The sequence below is a fragment of the Poecile atricapillus genome, chromosome Z, assembly GCF_030490865.1.
Source record: "Poecile atricapillus isolate bPoeAtr1 chromosome Z, bPoeAtr1.hap1, whole genome shotgun sequence".
Taxonomy (NCBI): Eukaryota; Metazoa; Chordata; class Aves; order Passeriformes; family Paridae; genus Poecile; species Poecile atricapillus.
The window spans coordinates 22,196,842-22,216,721 of NC_081289.1; the positions used below are offsets into that span (position 1 = coordinate 22,196,842).

The following is a 19,880-nucleotide window of genomic DNA, read 5'->3' on the forward strand; positions in this document are numbered from 1 at the left end:
CGCTGCAGGCAGGGAGCGCCTCCAAAGGGCTCCCGGAGGAGCACGGCCGGGCCCGGGGCGCCGCAGGAGCGGAGGGGGCCGTGCCGAGCCGGGGCTGCGGCGGAGGCGGCCGCGGGGCGGGACACGGGCGGGACACGGACCCGCCGCCCTCACGTCAGCGCTCCCCCTTCCCCGGCGGGCTGCCCCGGCCGCGCGGTGCGTTGTGGGAGCGGCGCTGAGATGGCGGCGGCCGCCGCCGGGCTGAGCTGGAGGCGGGTGTCCTCCTTCACGGGGCCGGTGCCGCGCTCCCGCCACGGGCACCGCGCGGTCGCCATCCGAGAGCTGCTCATCATCTTCGGCGGCGGCAACGAGGGCATCGCCGACGAGCTGCACGTCTACAACACGGGTGCGCGGGGCGGGGCCGCGCCGCGGGGCGGGCGGGGCGGGGGGGACAGCGGCGGGGCCGTCCCGTCTGCGACCGCCGGTGGCACCGGGCTCCGCACGGCGCCGGGGATCGCCCCCGGGCCTCCCGCCCTCCCCCGGCGCTGCCAGTGGGGGCTCGGCCGAGGGGGCGGCGGGCGGGCTGAGGAGCTGCCCGGAGCCGAAATGGCGGGGCGGGAAATACGCCTGGGCCAGGGGTCTTCCCTGGGGTAGTGCTGCGCCCCGGCTGATGCTGCGGGGTTAGTGCTCCTTCCTGGGGAAAAGCGACCCCGATAATCTCCCGGTTCTGCTTTCCCCGGCTGTCGCGCAGGGGTGCGGAGCCTCTCTCCCCTGGCAGGTCGCGGCTGAATGGCGGCAGGCGGGATTAGTCCCTACGAGTGGCCCGATCCCCCTCCTTCCCTCTGCTGGCGGCAGCTCACGGGAGCCGAACGCGCTGGAATGGGAATCTTGTTTGGAAAAGTGAACGTGTTGGCATCGGGAGCCTTTCCAAACAGGAAGCTGCCCAAGACCGATTTTATTTGTGAAAGATTCGACGCCTAAATAGTTACTGTACCGAATGCTGGATGAGGCTGGAAAACTTGCGTGTAATTTCAGGGCTTGGGCCGAGACGGGAGAGTTCAGTGACTGATCTGTGCTGCTCAGTCAGCCAGTGTTGGCTGCTTGAGGTTTTTCCCGGCAGATTTTTCTCTGATAGCTTTAATATCTACTGTGCTTACGTATTTCTGTAATATTTTCTGAAATACTTACGTATTTCTGAGGGGAGAAAAAAAAAAAATCTCTTAACCTTTCTATTTGGAAAAGTAATCCAAAGAAAACTCTTAACATAGTTATGCCATCAGAGCAGAGGTTCTGACAGGTGCCTTTTGAGTGAGTCTTACCATGACTTGGTTTTTTTCTTCGCAGATTTTCTGTTTAAGATGTTTCCCCTTTGCAGCAGTGACAAAAGGGATCATGACTCAGTTGTTCCAGTTTCTGGACTAGTGCTTGGCCCAAACTGACCTTTTTTATTCTGGGATTTAAGATGCAGGGTTATGACCTGAGCTGCCCAAGTGTGGGATGTCATCCATGGCCCTTGCTATGCATGTGATGATTTTCAAAGAGCTGGCACACATTGAGAGCCTCTTAATCCCCTGCAGCAACACTCACTGGAAGCTTTTAATTTCATACTTCTCCTCTTCATGCTCTTATTAAAGTGTAGGAAAGAGAAGACATTGTCCCCTGTAATTCTTAAATTCCAGAACAGTTTAGGCACCAATGTGCTGCAGCTGGATCAGATGGTCTCAGTTGCTTTTTCTTGACTCTTTGCCTCTCCTCTCCCACATATCAGTGCAGCACTCTGTGGATATTAAAATGGGTCCCAGAACAGTGTAATTAGTTTTTGAATAGGGCTATTAAGTCCAGGCACAGTGCCATGCTGCTGTAGCTCTAATAATTCTGTTTCTAGGGCTAGCTCCCTCTGAGTTAGCGTAGTTATCTCTTTTGTGTGGAGCTGCACTTGTGTTCGTCATTAGCCTCTATTCTTGGCAAGTCTGTTAAATTGCTGGATGACCCTTCATGACTGACTTAGTTACAATGACCTCATGGGCTCATTCATATACTGAATTACATTGATTTGATAGAGGTGTTCGCTTTTCTTTTTATTAAAAAAATATATGATTCATTTAAAACTTAGTGTGAAGCAAATAGCCCGTTCACAGTTATCTGCATATAAAAGGTAATTTTTTAGAAAGCAGAAGTGTTTAAAAATACATGTTTCTGTGTTTGAAATATTTTTAAAATTTTTTTCTGTTTTTTTGTTTTTTACTTTCTACTATAGTTACAAATCAATGGTTCCTTCCTGCTGTAAGAGGAGATATTCCTCCAGGCTGTGCAGCACATGGATTTGTTTGTGATGGTACCAGAATACTAGTTTTTGGAGGAATGGTTGAATATGGAAGATATAGTAATGATTTATATGAATTGCAGGTAGGAAATGTATGAATATGTTTTGATTTTCAAGTCTACTTTATTTATCTGTTTATGAAGAAACACATTTTATTTTACCAACTGCAGAGGAAAGTTAGATGATCTTTGCTCTTCTTCAGAAAGATTTTCTCCATCTTAAGAATCTAAAGTTTATTCTAAATAACTTTGAAATAGAGACTTCCATCTAGTCTAAATAAAGCATAATGTATTTAAAATTTTATTAAGTTTAGCTCTTACACATACCTTTTAATGAATGACATAATAAAAGCCCAGCATTCCCTTAAAAAGAATTCAGAAAATATACAAATGTTAATATTATATTAAGTCTACTTGTTATGACTGACTATAAATGAAATTATTTCTGAATACATTTTTCTTGTCTTCAAGGCAAGTCGATGGCTCTGGAAAAAAGTGAAACCTCAAGCTCCTTCAAACGGATCTCCACCCTGTCCTCGGCTTGGCCACAGCTTTTCTTTGTATGGTAACAAGTGCTATTTATTTGGTGGCCTGGCAAATGAAAGTGAAGATTCAAATAATAATGTTCCCAGGTATGCTGATTTATCTTTGAATTTAATGGCTTTATAAAGAAATTACTAGATTTGAAATCTTTGAAAAGGAACATTCTAGGCAGGCTGTCCTGCACACCAGGTTCTCAAAGCTGGATTATTTGTGCAGTGAAAGGGTTACATACAAAGAAGGTTAAATATTCCTTCTGTTAATCCCACAATATGGAACACTGAGTGACAGCTCTGACACTTTTGTAGGGAAACCTGAGTAGGCTTTGGTATTTCTTCTATTATTTTGGGTGATGTTTTTAAGAATGGCTTGTCTGTTCGAATTACCTCAATCAGCAGAGTCTCATGAGTCATCAGGGAATTCATGATGGATGTTTCTTCTGTATTGCTGTGAAAAACAGTAACGAATTCATCTGGAAATTTTTTACAGTAACAGCTGAAGTTGCCATTATTGTCAGCAAACTGTGCTATAATGCTGAAGTTTTATATCCACATTCACCTGCAGTTCAGAACACTTATATCCACTGAGCTATAAACTGGTAATTTCAAGCTCAGTAAACAAGAGGTATCTGGTGTGAATGCCAAGATTCAAAGACCATTATCTAAAAATAACTTGCTGATAGATTCAGCAACAAATGGCTAATTGTGCATTGACCAGCCTGAAGACACGAGAAAAAAAAAAACAGCTTCTTCTCACCTCTGCTGCCTTAAGAGTTGCAGAAATTTCTCTCTAATACCTCTTGTCATCATGTATTTCCCACAGCTTTGCAGTTTATTTTAAGTGTCCATATGTAGCTATTTTTACAATAAATGTTGTTTTCATGTTTCTTTCATGTAATACAGTGTAGCAAATAAGAGAGCATGCTTTCTCAGAAGCAACAAGTTATAACTGTTAATTTTTTTTGTTTTAAATCCATTTTAAATCCAGATTTGGTACTGCCCACAATGCATCAAATGTTTTGAGAGTTTAAAACTCTACACCCTCCCAAGACAGAAGTCTGTATTGTTTGGAAGTGGTCAGGGTTTAAAGCGCACTTCTCATCATGCTTATAAGTGAGTTTTTCATACTTTGACAATAATACCCTAGATATTTAAATGATTTCTATGAACTGGAGCTGCAACATGGGTCTGGCGTGGTCGGCTGGAGTATTCCTGTGACCAAAGGAATCTTGCCATCTCCCCGAGAATCTCACACAGCCATTGTGTACTGCAGAAAAGATGTGGGAAGCCCAAAGATGTATATTTTTGGAGGCATGTGTGGCTGTCGGCTTAATGATCTCTGGGAACTTGACATTGGTGAGTTGGTTTGCCAGCAGAAGTCAGTGCTTACTGGCTGAGGGGAAAAATTATAGTATAAAATGGTTTATGGCATGCTGTGGTCCAGATATTATTGAGACTGACACTGTAATGTTAACTTTTTGTAATATTTGGAATTAAATAGATACAGTATTATTTGCATATATTATTGTCACTGACTATGAGTATTCTGTGAGATGGATATCATAGCCTTTTAAGCACTCTAAAGAAACAAAGTTGAATAACCATAATGAAACCATAATTTATGTTTTCGTTTGTCTGTATTTCCTGCGATTTTTTTAAAAGAAGTTCCAAGTGCATGTTATTTCACCCTCTTTCTTAAAGCAGCCATCTTAAAACGGTGAAATCTAGCTTTGCTGGTACATTCCTTCCTAAAATCCAGGTAGTGAAATATAAACAACAAGATAATTTTTTTTTTTTGAGGATTTTATTCTCTTTCTTTTAGAAACCATGACCTGGTCAAGACCAGAAACCAAAGGGACAGTACCACTTCCTCGCAGTCTCCATACGGCCAATGTAATAGGAAACAAGTATGTCTGTTGTTAAAAGCTCAACTCTAGAAAGGTACACCTAGTAGGAGAACAATGATGCTTATCCACTGCTGCTCAGTACAAACATCAGCCCTGTAGTTTCCTGCTATTTCAGTGCTGCTGTAAACTCAAGGGTAGTAAACTGTCAGTGTTTCCATCCAGCAGGACAATCTGCCCAACCCACCAACAGCTTTCTGGGCTTCTTGGAGCACCTTTGTGCATTCTGGGAAAGCCTCAGCTGGGCCTGAGCTCTGTCAGGAACGAGCTTCAGTGCCTCTGTGTGTGTGACACAGATGAGGGTAGCTATGCAAAGAAACTGCTCAAAGAGTAGAACTAGTTCCAGACAAAACTATTCCCCACTTTTTTTGTAGTCTGTCCCTCATTACTCCATTTCTTGCCAATATGGTTTGTTTTGGCAGATAGCATTGATAAAATGGATTCTTAAACATGTGTTTCAGTCCATTTTATATCAATTTACAAGCTGGCATGGGGAGAAAGAGGCAAGGGAGTAAAGAAGTATGAAAACTTTATATCTTCTGATCCAACAGCTTAGTTTTTTTATTTACTTAAAATATTAGCAGTTTGTAGCCTGCATTATATTTTTAAATTTTGGTATCTGAGTTTGATGCCGGTCATCTTATTTTAGCATGACTTACTGTGAGGTCTGCAGTAAAGGATTGTAGAAATTCTGTTGTACATGTGGGATTTTTGGAGAGCATTAGCATGATGGTTTGCTAAATGTTAAGGTGTTAACTTCTGTTTCTAGGAAGTTGTTTGAGGAGTTTCCAGGATTTTTTTGTGTGGTTGGGTTTTTCAATCAGTCCATTTGCTCAAAAATTTCAGAAGGTAGATGTCTGCAACTGTACTTCATAAAGACAGTAGATACAAATAAAATTTGCTGTGAACCAAAACTGTAACACAGTGGAAATCCTTTTTGTCCTAGTTTGAGAGAGCACATGTAGCAGATCTAGATGTTAATTGGTGTTTCTTTTCTTTTTCCTTCTTCCCTCTTTTCCTGTATTTCAGAATGTATGTTTTTGGTGGATGGGTTCCACAGTCAGCAGGAGGTGAAATTTCTGCTCCTGATGGCGAATGGAAGTGCACCGGTTCATTTTCTTACCTTAATTTGGGTTAGTGTTTCTGCCTTTCTGGGAGTGCGTATTTGGAATTGATATTTTGTTAACAGAGTAGAGTAACTATTTTGAAGACCTTGAGAAAAGGTTGGGATACATAGTTGTAATCCTGTCTGACTAAAGAAGTTGCTAGTTTTTTGCATGTTACTTGAAAAGTAATATTTTAATTATTATTTTTCTTTGAAGATTCAGCAGGTTTGCTTCTTCAAATCCTTGTTATTACAACTTTCATACTAAGTAAAGTAAATACTCCTTTTTCATTTATGGAAGAACATAGGGGGCAGATTCTGAAACAAGTTTTTTCTAAGCATGGTAGTTCTATCCCTGAACTCTCAACTTCTGATCTATTTGCCTGAGAGAGATAACCAGAGGTCAGAAAATTCAGCCTATATGAATTGATTTTATCTTGTACGCTAATTGGAAAGTGACCTTCTTTTCATAATATTTCCACTTTAAATACAGTTGTCTATAAAAACAGGTGATTTATTTTCATTATTTCTGAGCAGTTAAGTGTGTTAACATCTTTATGTCTTGTTTTGGAAAACATCTAGAAACTAAATGCTTTGAGTTTCATTTACTAGATACCACAGAATGGATAGGTCTGATCTCAGATTGCCAGGAGGACAAAAGTAACTTGTTACCAGGGCCAAGAGCAGGACACTGTGCTGTAGCTGTTGGCACTCGTCTGTATATCTGGAGTGGTAGAGATGGTTACAGAAAAGCTTGGAACAATCAAGTTTGCTGCAAAGATCTTTGGTACCTTGATACTGGTAAGAGACTTGTACTATGTCTTGTGTTTTGTTAACATATGGAAAGTTTGCGTGAAAACATTAAAGCTGTAGCAAACTCGAAGACTATTTACATTTTAAAATTATTTTTAAGTCATGCTTCATTGCTGGTTTTTTAAAGGCTATTACTTAAAATTAAAAAAATTAGGAAGGCTTAATTAAAGTCTCTGAAAAAACTTTATGCTAAATTCTGTACTGCATGCCATAGTCAGCTGATACAAGATGCTAAAGGCTGTTCTAAACTCAGGGTTCCTGGCCTCTTGTTTTAGTGATCTTTTCTGCTACTACTTCCTTTATTCACCAAATCCCTTCTTCTCTTGGGATCATTGCTGCTGCTGCTTCCTCATCTCTTGGACTGCAAAAAGATACTCTTCAATCTAAGAAAGGACCAAAATGGTCTTGAGATGAAGGGAATTCTGGAGACTAATTACTTTAGTAGCTGCATTGATAGCAGGACTCTGAGATGGTGTTTGGAGAGAGGGAATTAGAATAAAACTTTCTTTTTCCTGTTTCATTTTTCCCTCAGAAAATGAAAAAGGGTAGCAGGGGAGGGATGTGCTTAAGATTACAGTCTGGTCAGGCATAGAGGCACGTGAGAGGAACAAGCCATTGGCATTAGTCATGCCTAGGCTTCAGCCTGTGCAGAAGTCAGAGCAAAAGCTCACTTCAGCTACACAGAGCAAGCAGAAAGGAAGAGGAATAATTTGGGAATTAGAGGAATATGTAAAGCTTTAGGAGCCAAAGAGCTACCTGCAGCATTTCAGGAAAGCACAAGGATCTCCTGTCTCTGTAATCCCTACAATGATGTAGCTAAAACCCAAAGGCCTACTGGCAGCAGAAGAACCATTAAAAACAAAGCATCAGAACTGGAGCATTTTTGAACACTTTGAAAAGACACTTCATAATTTTCTGACTTGGCTTGCCACCTTTTGACAGTTGTTTCTTGTTGAATCTGGTATATATTGTACATTAGTGAAAAAGGAGCAACTGATTTTACTTGCAATATGCAGCTATTGACTAAACTGGTAAGGGAGGGCAATTTCTAACGTGCCATCTGTGTTTTATTGGTTTCTTGCAGAGAGACCTCTAGCACCATCACAGGTACAGCTGATCAGAGCTACAACCAACTCTTTTCAACTGAAGTGGGATGAGGTACCTACAGTTGAAGGATACCTTCTTCAGTTACATGCTGACTCACCAGTGCCACCGGTGGCTGGAATTCCTGGTACTGGTGTTCCTGAGACATCAGTGCTGAGTTCACAAGGTAGCAGTCAGATCACATTACACTAATGTTTGTGCACAGGCAGACTGGAGGGTTGCAGAAATAATGAATATGAGTTTGGTTTTTAAAGAAGCATTCTGTGAGAGAGGGAGAGACCCTGTTTCTTTGGTTATTCTCCAAATGCCTGCATCATAATTACGGAAAAACCCCTTTCACTTGTTTCTGTTGATTTTGGCCAGCTATCTGAATTATGAAGGTATTTGTAGAATGCTGGGCACAAGTTGAGAAAGGAAACAGTGAGGAAGAGATTTTATTTGAATGTTTGGTCATACAGTTTCATTTCAGACTTACAACAAAGTTTTCCTTCAAGCAACCTTGGCTTCCCTCTTCCTTACTGAAATAAATTAAAACAATCATAATATTAAGTTTTACATAACTGATGGGAATTTGCTTTTGTTTACCTGTAAGGTGGCTGTTCTCTCCATCAGAGTCCACAATCATTGCCTAGCGTCCCTTATCCAGAAACGAAGGTGGATCATCCCAGCCAAACAAATAATCTCATTCCTAATAATGTAAGTGTAAACTGAAAAATGCTTCAGTATGGGAAGATAGTGAACTGCCAGAACACTTTCTCAGTTTTAAAACTCCCTGCATAATTTTTAGGTCTTAGAAAAAAAACCAAAATAAAACAAAAAGACAGACACCTGCTGAAGTAGTTGTCTGTTTTCTTACATACTTTTTGCTTTTATGATTGAGAGACAATCTTTCAAGTCCTCTTCTTGTTAATGCAGAAAGGGATTGCAACTGTATTGTCTTCCACAATGCCATCTGGGAGCCTGCCACCAGTAGGAATACTATTCATCCTCAAAATGTTGGTTCCCATTAATGTGGGGAGCAAAAAGAATAAGGCATATTCCTTCTTTGTTAGTCCAGTTTAGTTTTATGCTAGTCTGCTTAGTTGTAAGTTCCTACAGCAGGTTAAATCCAGTTCTTATCTGTCTGGTGTGCAGTTATGCATGTTCCTCTGTTTCGCCAATTTAACAGAAACAGTGAGGAACAACTGTGGCAGAAGGATCCCATTTTTAGAACTTTGGACCTTTTCTTTGTGAAGTCATAGATCATAATGTATTCCTCGAGAAAATACACATAGAAGTACCATAAATTTCACTAAGAATAGAAATATCACAAGTACATTGTATCAGGAAAGCAAAGGTTGAAAGGCTGTAATTGTCATTTTCCCCATCTCTGGTAGTCCCCCCAGTAGACTAAATATACACAGTAATGAAATTCCATGTAATGATAAAATTTAGTGTGACTCTTCCAAGTCAACTCAGTGTTTGAGTCTTTGTTTTATAATGATCAAGGTAAGGATTGAGAGATTGATTTCTTGGTCTAATTTAAAGTGCTAGGGGGAATTGTTGAAGGAGTTTATATTGTTGTTTCTGAGCGAGCATTTTCATGCTGTGTTTGCAATTGAAATTTCTGAACTTTGCAGTTTAACATTAACAAATGTGTTGTTTTGGTCAGGTCCAAGTTGCCCTTTCATCCAGTTCAAAAGTAGAAGGAAAAGAAAAGGTTGCAGCACCTGAAAACAAGGTTACACAGGAGACTATGAAAAACCATGCAGATGCTACAGGATTCAAAGAATCAAATGCCCCTTCTCTTTTGCCTGTCTGTACTTCAAGTAAGATGACTATAGAAAAAAAAAGTTTCAAGTGAGAGTTAAAATTCATCTCAAAAACATAAAATAAGATTGTTTCTGTTTTGTAATTTAAAATTATTTAAGTGTTCTTTAAGGTTTAAAAAACCCAATTTGTGTTAGTTATTACTGAATGTATTTTTAGAAAATATGAAGACAATTGAAATCTTAACTTGTTTGAAATGTTGCAAGGTACATGAAATTCTCAACATATTCATTATTATGATGGAAAATCTGCCTATTTAAACATAAATAGCCATTTTTTAAAATCAAGTAAAAAGGGACAGATGACATTTTACAACATTATGGTGATAGTAACTGCAAACTGACACTGTGTCTGTCTGTTAGCAGTCAAAAGCTATTGGCTGATGTAAAATTTCAGGCAATGTAGAGACAAGCATGTTTTTCTCTGACTGTAGAGGAAGTAAAAGATGACAAGGCTGTGATTTATGCATTTCACGGAAGTGCCTTAAGTTCAGTGTAGTAAATCCAAGCTTAATCACCTGATCTTTATATTTGACTTAAATGTATTTTATGGGTACTTGGATTTTTATTTTCTTCACAGTGTAATTTAATTAGATGTGGTAATTTTGGTTCTTGTTGCTAAGTGAGAAACAGACTTCTAGAGGGGTTATCTTAAATTGATACAAATCTGTGATACTGATTTGTGTGGATGCTTTATTTTAGTAGGGTTTTTTTTCCAAAATTAATTTTTTGTGACCATATACATAGAAAACAGTAAGCTTAGACTAACTGTTTGCATACATCTATTTGTGACTGTGGAGACAGATTTCTGTTCAGTTATAAACCTGAAGTAAACATTAGCAATCAATAAAATCAGATCTGTTCTAACCTAATTCTGAGCTAAACTCAGGCATTATATGAAACTAAATCTGTTAGACCAAGAGAGATTTGAGATTTGTTTTGTTACCAATACTGAATTCTGGCTAATATTTTCTTTTTTTTTTAAGGTGCTCAGACATCAGCAAATGTAGGTGAATTACATGACTTGGACAAACAAAGTGTAAATCCTGATGCTTCTGTATCCAGTACTGTCTCCAGCACACAAACTATGGTAACCCAGCAGGCTGTTAAAACTGAATCATCAAGTACAAATGGGGCAGTTGTTAAAGATGAAACTTCACTAACAACATTCAATTCAAAATCTGAAGGTTTGAAATGTGTTTCACATACTGTATTTTGAGCCATATATTTTTAAGGCCATCAGAGTTCCTCTAGTGTAGTGGGATTCCCATCTTGAGTAGTACCTGGGATGTAGATAGGGCTTTGGGAATTGAAGACCTTGTGCAGCCTGGATGATCTCTGCTAGGATTTATACATCTTTTAATTGGGATATTCCTTCTATGCTTTTGTAAACCACCATGTTTCCTGTAAGCAAATCTTTAAAATCTTCATTTATGCAGAGGTCCATTTCCTAAATATCAGTGGTAGCCTGTTTTGATGCTCATTGCACATTTGCTTTCATTCAGTGCTTGTCTATTTAGTCAGCAAAAGACTAAAATAGTAACCTTAGATGATTTGGATTTTAAGTAACTGACCTCTATAATAAATATGCCTAGTTAATGTGGCCAGCTCATTGCTGGTCTAATGTGCTGGCCTCTTCACAGTCTGCTGGAAATACCCAAAATAAGCAGCAATACAGAACATAAATGGATAGTTTTTCAAGTTTTGTTTTTGACAAATCTCAACAGGCTGTGCTTATTATTGTTCTGAGTGTTAACTGAAGAACTGTATTCTGATATTGATGTTGTGTGTATAGTATAATTTTTACCAAGCACTATTGTATTTTAAAAGCAAAACCCAGGAACACATGCATAAAATACTAATACTCCTTTGTGTTACTCATGTGCTTCATTTTTTTTCCTTTTAATTACATTTTAAATTTAATGAATGCTCTGTTCCCATTTGTTAGGATTGTTTTAACTGCTTATGTTTGAAATTCAGACTGCATTGATGTCAGAGACAATGCAATCAAATTAAGAATTCACACTTAGACTATTCATACAATGTCCCCAGTATGTGCCTCAATCTGGTATTTAGATTATTTGTTCACAAATATTTTATATCGATTTCATAGTCCTGTTAGTTTTTAGGATTTTCTGAGTCCTGACTTCTGTTTGCATTATCTGTAGCAGCCTCCAATGCTAGACTCTTGGAATTGTTCTGGGAATATGAGAGAAGCCAAAATTAGTTTGTATTATAAATAGAACTGCATGCAAAAGAAGTCTGAGATGTTCTTGTGCAACAAATACTTGTAAATGGCTATTGAGGTCAACTTTAATACTGCGTGGGTTTTGTGTTAATTTTTTTCTACTGCTGAAGTTTTTAAAATTTAACATTTTGTTTTTAGCTGCTGAAACTGCTTTTGCCATGCCTTCAACAAGGGTCAATACTGGACAGACAAATGATTCACACTCTTCTGTAAGTCTGAAAAAGTATTATCAGATTGCTTTACCTATTGTTCTGTTGATTAGTTGTAAGGGCTGTTCTGTTTTCCTTTAATTATATTTCTGAAAGAAAAGCAATGTTTATTTTGAGCTTGGAGTGAATAATAGAGGGGTAAACATTTCTGTTGTAAAGCTAATTGCATTTTGTGAGTTAGATGTGAGTCTAAGTAGCAGTTGTGTAGTTGGGAGGAGATCCAAGTACATGTTTCAGCTGTTGAATCATTTTTATCAACTGGCACAGTGGAATGGTCTCTGCTGCATGATGTGAAAAAGTTTTTCTGTATGCACAACTGAATTTAAAATTAAGTATGTATTAGATCAGACTAGTGTTAGCTGATGATTCTATAGATTTGAAACGTAACTTAACTGACATCTTGATGTTTTTCCCTAGAGGAGATGGGGACTGACTATGCAAGCTGTAAATACTGCCTGAAAAAGTAAATGCTTCCTATTTCACCTGCTTACAACTTAATACACAAACCCAAGGTGCCACTGTTGCCACCAAAAGCAAGGGACGAAGGGGAGAAGCAGCTGCTAATAACGGGTTGGGGTGCTTCTGCCAAGAGCAGCTGCAGCTCCTGCCCCATTTCCATGCTAGCAGGATCATGGCTGATCTGTGCTGGGCACCTGACTCTGCAAGTGCCCTCCCTGGTGCCTGGAGATGAGCAAGAAAGCCAGTTTGTGTTTCTGGGTCAGTCAGGAGCAGTTTGCACACCCTCCATCCCCATGGCCCCACGCCATAGCAGAGGGCTGTTCTCAGCTGCAGGCGAGTTCCGCAGTGCCTGACATAGAGCACGTGTGGGGTTGAGGTGCAGCTGAGCCCCAGGGGGAGCTGCTGATGTTGAACCACCTTGGGAAACTTCTTGACCTCTGAGAGAAATTAACTCACAACTACATGCTGCTACAGACACCTAGTTCTACAGCTTTAAGCTTCTTCCCCTGCCTGTTCAGAACATCAGATGCAACATCCCAGGTGTTGCTTTTCAAATGGCAGACTGTGTCTGAGTAACTGTACAAGAGCCAGTTGGTTTTGCACAGTATTTTAATAGTACATGCATATTCATTTGAAGCATAAGAAAGCAACACTGGTATAAAAGGGGGTTGTCTCTTACATATACTAGAGCCTTGACATTTTTTTCCATGGCATTGAAGTGTGGGTAATCTACCTGACGTGTTCTTCAAATACTAGAGAGCTCCCCAGAGGCCGCCAGCACCGGTGAAAACCAGGGACCGCCGGTGGTATGATGTGGGAATTTTTAAGAACAACAGTGCTGTGGTGAGCCAGTTCTACCTGCTGCCAGAGGAAACACTGAACATCAATAGCAAGGTAGCTGCTGCTTCTCTGATGTAACTCACATGTACCTATCTCAGAATCTGTTGCTTATACAGTTCACAACAAAATATGGGATTTCCTGATACTGCAGCAGAATCTGGTGCTTGTAGGAGTTTTGTATTTTTTGACCAGTTTCTCACCTCTTTTTACTATTTCCTAATGAATTTTCTTTTGTTGTTTATGTATGATAATACAAAATATCTTATTTTGCTATTACTAATTCTTACATTATTTCTTGCCTTAGGAAACAATTTTAAACTTGCTGAACTTTCAAACCAGTCAAATTCTTAAAAACTGAAAATCTCCCAATTTCTTAATATGTTACTGCAGTCCAGCATTGAAATGTTTCAGTTTCTTCTCTGTTCTCAGAATCTTTGCATAAAAATTGTTAAAGATACTTATAAAATATAGGTTAGGCTGTTTAAAAAGTCTAGATATGGAACTATAGTGATATTGGTATTAGACCTTTCTAACTTAATGTTTGGTACATGTAAGTTGATACAAGTAAAGTATGAGTGGGAAACTTGCAAAAATGTAACAGGTGTGATGGTAAAAGTGTAAATTAGTGATATCCTAATTAACTAGAAACAAAAATTGTGTGTCTTCTTGAGACAGAAACAAAAACAACAGAAACCTTTTTTTGAAAGCACTTCACTCTAAATATTCTGTCTTAGTTTTAAAGAGCACTGTACATTGTACAGTGTTTACATTGATTGCATTGATTGGTTCTTTCACATTATTCGGTAGGAAAATAGTTCCACTGTAAGGATCAGTGATGCATCAATGCATATATTAATCATGGAAGTATGGTAGTGCATAATGTTTCAGAAAGCTATTTGTTACTTACAATGCTTCTCCTTAAAAACATTTTGATTACCTACACATTGAACTGTAGCTCCTAATGTTAGGAATAACTGCTTTTGAAATGAAAATATTTTTTAGGACTGAAGGTTATGTTAACTAAGTCATAATTTATGTAGTTGTAAATGCTGCTTTGTTTTAACTTTACTGAGTAAAAATAACCACAAGGCACAGTTTAATTTAAATGACTGAAAAAATGGGAAATCTTTTGGTCTTGAGATGTAGTCTCACATAGCATCTTAGAAGAGCTGTTTTGAGGTCAGATAATATTGTGTCAGTCAGAACCATAAGTTCTGATGTAAGTCCAGCAGTATTAAATAGATTTTCAGTTTCAATTAAACTTAATTAATCTCAGTTTAACACTTCATACTTTTTTAACCTAATTGCGTTTATAGTATCTTAAACATTAACACAAGTTTTGCTTTATTTTCAGGCGGAAGGTGCAGATGTACCAGACTACAGATTACTTAAGAAACAGGATCTGTTTCCAGGCACAGTGTACAGGTTCAGAGTTGCTGCAATTAATGGCTGTGGTGTTGGGCCTTTCAGTAAAATCAGTGAATTCAAGACATGCATTCCAGGTTTTCCTGGAGCTCCTTCAACAGTCAAAATCACCAAGGTGAGAAATATAGGTAATTCTGATGTGTAAAATTCTGGTCATCGGTATAATCTCAGAACTCTCGGTTATAGTTGGTTTTATTTTTAAGCTTGAATTGTCATATAAAATAGTACCCAATGCTTACTTGGTTAACTCTGCTCAATATAATATTCTTTAAGAAATTTGCCAAAAAGAATTATTTTAACAGTTAATCTTCATGTTAGCAGATATACATTCAATCATCTGGCAGTTTCCCCATGATTTTCTAGTCTTGCATCGTTAAATCCTTAGGGATTCTTAAAAAACAGTCAAAAGACACATCCTTATCTCCAGTGTGGTGATGATAGGTTAGAATTTTCAGATAATATTTAGAATTTGGGGTTTTTTTATATTGTTTATATATTTATGGTTAGCTACATGCTATCATATTTTTCTCTCTTTCTTCAGAGTGTAGACTGCATTCATCTTTCTTGGGAGCCTCCTGCTTCACCCTCTGGAAATATTTTAGAATATTCTGCCTACTTAGCTATCCGTTCCACGCAATTACAGGAAAATCCAAGTCAGCTTGTATTTATGAGGATATACTGTGGTCTCAAAACTTCCTGCATAGTGACTGCTGCCCAGCTTTCCAATGCCCACGTGGATTACACCTCCCGGCCTGCCATAGTGTTCAGGATTTCAGCCAAGAACGAGAGGGGCTATGGCCCGGCCACGCAGGTCCGGTGGCTTCAAGGTAAAGTCACTGTCACACACAGCATTTGAGTGGAGCAGGAGCTGTGCATGTCTTCCAAAACCAACACAGCACTTATTGTATGTGAATTTCTTGAAATGTTGTTTTGTTCCATTTTATGTAGTTTTAGTTGTTTTATGCAATTCTAGTTGTTGCTTCCGACTTTCCTAGAATTCACTTCAGTTCAGAAGTTTTTCAGTCTAGTAAGAAGAAATCCAGTTATGTGCTTCATGTACATGATATACAGTGTAATCAGGGATTTTTTTCAGTCTTCTCAACCTCCTGAATGGAGGAAAAATTCCTTTGGGTGATGTAAGGTGCATTTTTGTGATGCACATACACTTTAAAATCTGTTACAGCCAGAAGAGGTTTTATCATCTTGTCCCTGGGCTTGAATTTTGATAGGTTCATGATGATTTGGGGATGGGAATGGATCCACTGGAAATAAAATTAGTGTTAGCCTGGTCAGTTCTGGCTTGCCTCATGAGTAAGCCAACTTGGGTTCTCAAGTTTTGCCAGCTTCTCATCCTGCTCTCCTTCCCATTTCTGGCTTACCTTTGTTGGGAGCTGGCACTGCTTAACAAGAGGTGCTGTGGGCACAGAGGAAGGTAGGAAGGGCAGGGTGCCCATCCCCTTGGGCAGCAGGGAACTGTGCTGCAGGGGTAGCAGCACAAGGGTGACCTTGGTGGGCTGGGACCCACCTGTTGAGCACTCCACTCCTTGGTTTCTAATATATGCTTTTCTAAGATGGGAGTAACAATGAAGAAGAATGATGTTCAGTATTTCAATGCTGTTTTAACCCTTTAATTGGCAGGGGTTTTGACCATGATCTATATCCTAGAACTCTGAAACAGTGTTGAAAATGTTTGTACACCATGTAAAATCATGCAACATTTAACAATGTTTCCTTCTTTTTGCAGATATGAAAACATCAGGCTCAAAGTAGAAGCGACTTAATAAATCTCAAGTTTCGAATGTAGTGTTTAATGTAACTCTTGTACTATTTGTAAATGCTACAAATATTTTATTTTTGCATTGTTTTTATCTTAAAAATATATAACCTTTTTTACGTTTGACACATCAACGTTATAGAGCCTTGCTCAGGTATGAGTATCATATAGAAAATGTATGAGAGATGGTGGGGTGGAGGATCACACTCTATCCAGCAGCTCTTTTTGGTAGTGATAAGTTAAAAAGTAAAGAACACAGAATTTCAAACTAAAAATGAATAAAAGAATTGGCACAAGTAGTAGTATTTGAAGTAGAGTCCCCGTGATTGCTATAGATCTTGCATAGATAATTCATAAGATTTGGGATATGAACAAATTCTGTTTGGTTTCGGTTCCCTATACCACATTCTTCATTGTGGTGCCTGAGTACAAGGCAAAAATTTCCAGTTATTATATAGTAACTTAAAATGTATAAATATTTTAATATATACTTTTTTTGTAAAGAAATGATTTTTTCTACTATTTGTAACAAATATCTTAATCTTGAAAGATATCCCCTGAAAATTTAAAAGGAAAAAGATAAACTTATCCACTGCTCTTATTACAAAAAACGCAAATTCATTGTAAATGCACTACTATTACTTAAAATAATCCTTTTGTAGTTGTACAAATCTAAAACTTGTAAATACCAATGTTTACAAGAGACCTTTCTGGTCTTGTATTAAAACTTCCATGAGATTCATTCTCCTTTTTTTTTTTTTTTTTAAATCCATATGCTTTGCTTTTAGCATATGCTTGCTTTTTGCACTAATAATAACTTACCTCATTCCTGTGTTAGTAATCACTTGTGTTGCTTCCATAATGTTTCTGTAAAACTTCAATCTGAAAATTTTAACCAAAGTTTAGAATACATGGTAAGCAATTTTGCACATGTTATATGGCAACTTTCAACATATTTATTCCAGTTAATCTTCTTAAGTGCTTGTTTGCTTTACCAATATATTCTACCAATCGAGTTCAGTATCTCCCTTTTACTATGCATCATTTTACATTAACTAGCTAGCTGATAAAATCAACAAGCATTACTTCTAGGAATAGGTTGATCCATTCCTATGCGAAAAGAAAAACAGTTGTTCACAGTAGTGAAATAAAGGTAAACATTTTAAATGCTATTTATGTATCTATATATAAAACTATGTTTACCAAAGTGTAGAGGAAAATGGCTGAGTTGGACAAGGTCACTAGGTGAATAGATTGAGGCACCTAAATAAGATTTATTTTAAAATAAAATCTAAATTATTTACTGTGCAATGAAGTTTATACTTTGCACTTTAATTTTGCCCCAAATGCCAAAAGATTATACATCAAGGTAGAATTTCTTGCCTCTTCCAGTTAAATTTGTCTTAAGAGCATTTGTAAATATATAAACTAAAATCAATGATGTGCCTGGTTTGGTGGGAGAAGTATCACTAAAATGGTAGAGATTTAGCAGCAGCTCAAGTATCCCAGAGCAGATTTAATAGCCAAGCATTGGCTACCCTGAGAATCAGGGTTATAACGAAGTGCTGGTACAGCCTTAATTATTGCAATGCATCACATGCTCCAATAGCATCTAGAAAGTGCTGGGGACCATAAATGGCTATAATAGTGTTAATTGTGGCACAGGAGTAACACATGTGGTTTGACTCCAGAGAAAAATCATGTGTTTATGGCAGTAACAGATATCCCAGTTTCACTTTAAACAGTGTTTATAGTATGAATGTATAGGACTTTTCCTGAAGTTAACTGGCTTTAAGATATTTGTGTTTAAATGGTCCATTTCGTCAGGTAGGATCTCGCTACCAATACTGTCTGATAACTAAAGTACCATACACATGAACTGTCAACTAGAAGAATAGAACTTGGTTTTTCTTATTAGTACTGTGAAAGAAGCCTTTAGAGAAAACACTTGTGGCTTTGATTTTGTTGGTTGATAGCTGTGATTGTAGAGTTGTTATTTAAGAATAAAACCTGTTGGGTGTGTCTGGGTGGAGTTTTTTTGCACTTGGTTTCACATGCTTTGCACAATTTCTTTTTTCAGTGGGTATGTCACGACTACCAAAGGGTAAAACTGTGGCGTTTTCAATGAAAGTATAATTTCCTTGTGAGTGTGCTTTCTTCAGCTGACTTGACGTAAGGTGTCACTTTCTCTTTTTCGTCCAAGTTGGGTAACGTTGAATAGTGATCATATGCAACTCTTCAGTTGCTCACAGTTTTACTTTAAACTGAAATTGTGGTACACACTGTAAAATACACTTTGTGGTCTGTTTTTAGAACTGTATTTATAATGTCTAAATCCCACCTGTTTGCCTATCAACTAGATATCAGACAAATATTGATTGTTCGATTTTAAAGTTTAGAGGACTGTTGACACCAGCTCTTTAAGACTCCATGTTATCCATTTATTTCAGATACTGCTAAAGGACATGTAACAGAAGCTGAAATCTATCAGATTACAGTATCCATATTGTAGAAATGTCTAGGTTTACTGAACTCCTTAGGGAGGTTGTGACTGTAAGCATAGGACAGTCATGCCAGTCATGGCAGACACTGCTACAGCTTCATCTTCAGAATGTTCTTGTGAAAGTGGAAATGAAGTGAACAATAACCTACACTTTGTGTTTTCAAAGTAATTATAGCAATATCTTTTGAATGTAGTTTGGAGTAGAGCACATGATCATGCCATAAACTCTGAAGATATTATAATAAGTATTACTGTTGTTATCTGATTATTTCAGGATAGCAAATTTGACGTGAACTTAGTCTTACAGCCTGTTACTTAATGACCTCTACAAGGAAACTGACATTTTGTACAATACAAGTTGATTAGTCTTATTTTGAAGCATTGTTTGTTCTTTGTAATAAAGTGGTTGTCCTATCAAACGCATTGTAAATACTGAAGTGTCTGTTTTTTCAGCGGTGTGCGTGTACAAACTTGGAATTTCTGATACAGAGTGAGTAAATTTGTCAAATTGGGGAAGAGGGTTTAATGATAAGCACTGTCATAATACTATTACTCTTCCATAAATATTGTCTCCTAAGTTAATTCTTGGTTGCCTCATGAGCTTTTTCCTTAGCTGAGGTTCTCCAATATCCCTGTCCCACCTTCTGCAGTTGCTGTGCACTCACCATTACTCTGCCTCCTTCCATGCCTTTGTGACTTGCAGGCTGTGGCCTCTGAATTGAAATTTTGACATTACTTCCCCTGTCTGTACAGGGGTCCTGTTGCTGTTGACAATGAGTGACAAAGAGTTTGGTGTTGCTCTGTTGCAGTTTGTTAAAAAGATGTGTGAGCACTTAGTGTGCTCAGAT

At 38.4% G+C, this 19,880-nt stretch overlaps 1 protein-coding gene across 2 annotated transcripts; it reads left to right on the plus strand.

The window, feature by feature from the left end:
- The first annotated feature begins 203 nt into the window (after positions 1–203).
- LOC131573152 (host cell factor 2-like) lies at positions 204–19,693 on the plus strand. 2 transcript variants are annotated; one of them, XM_058826818.1, is made up of 16 exons: positions 204–385; positions 2,237–2,385; positions 2,773–2,933; positions 3,988–4,196; positions 4,663–4,747; positions 5,774–5,877; positions 6,462–6,650; positions 7,747–7,932; positions 8,359–8,462; positions 9,418–9,574; positions 10,561–10,761; positions 11,961–12,031; positions 13,247–13,384; positions 14,685–14,870; positions 15,297–15,582; positions 16,500–19,693. In XM_058826818.1, the coding sequence occupies exons 1-16, from the start codon at positions 220–222 to the stop codon at positions 16,523–16,525; spliced, it is 2,418 nt and encodes an 805-aa protein (XP_058682801.1). In that variant the 5' UTR covers positions 204–219; the 3' UTR covers positions 16,526–19,693. The 2 variants fall into 2 exon arrangements, with proteins under 2 accessions (XP_058682801.1, XP_058682800.1); XM_058826817.1 differs by lacking the exon at positions 16,500–19,693 and having other exon boundaries at positions 15,297–16,488.
- Positions 19,694–19,880: the final 187 nt, after the last annotated feature.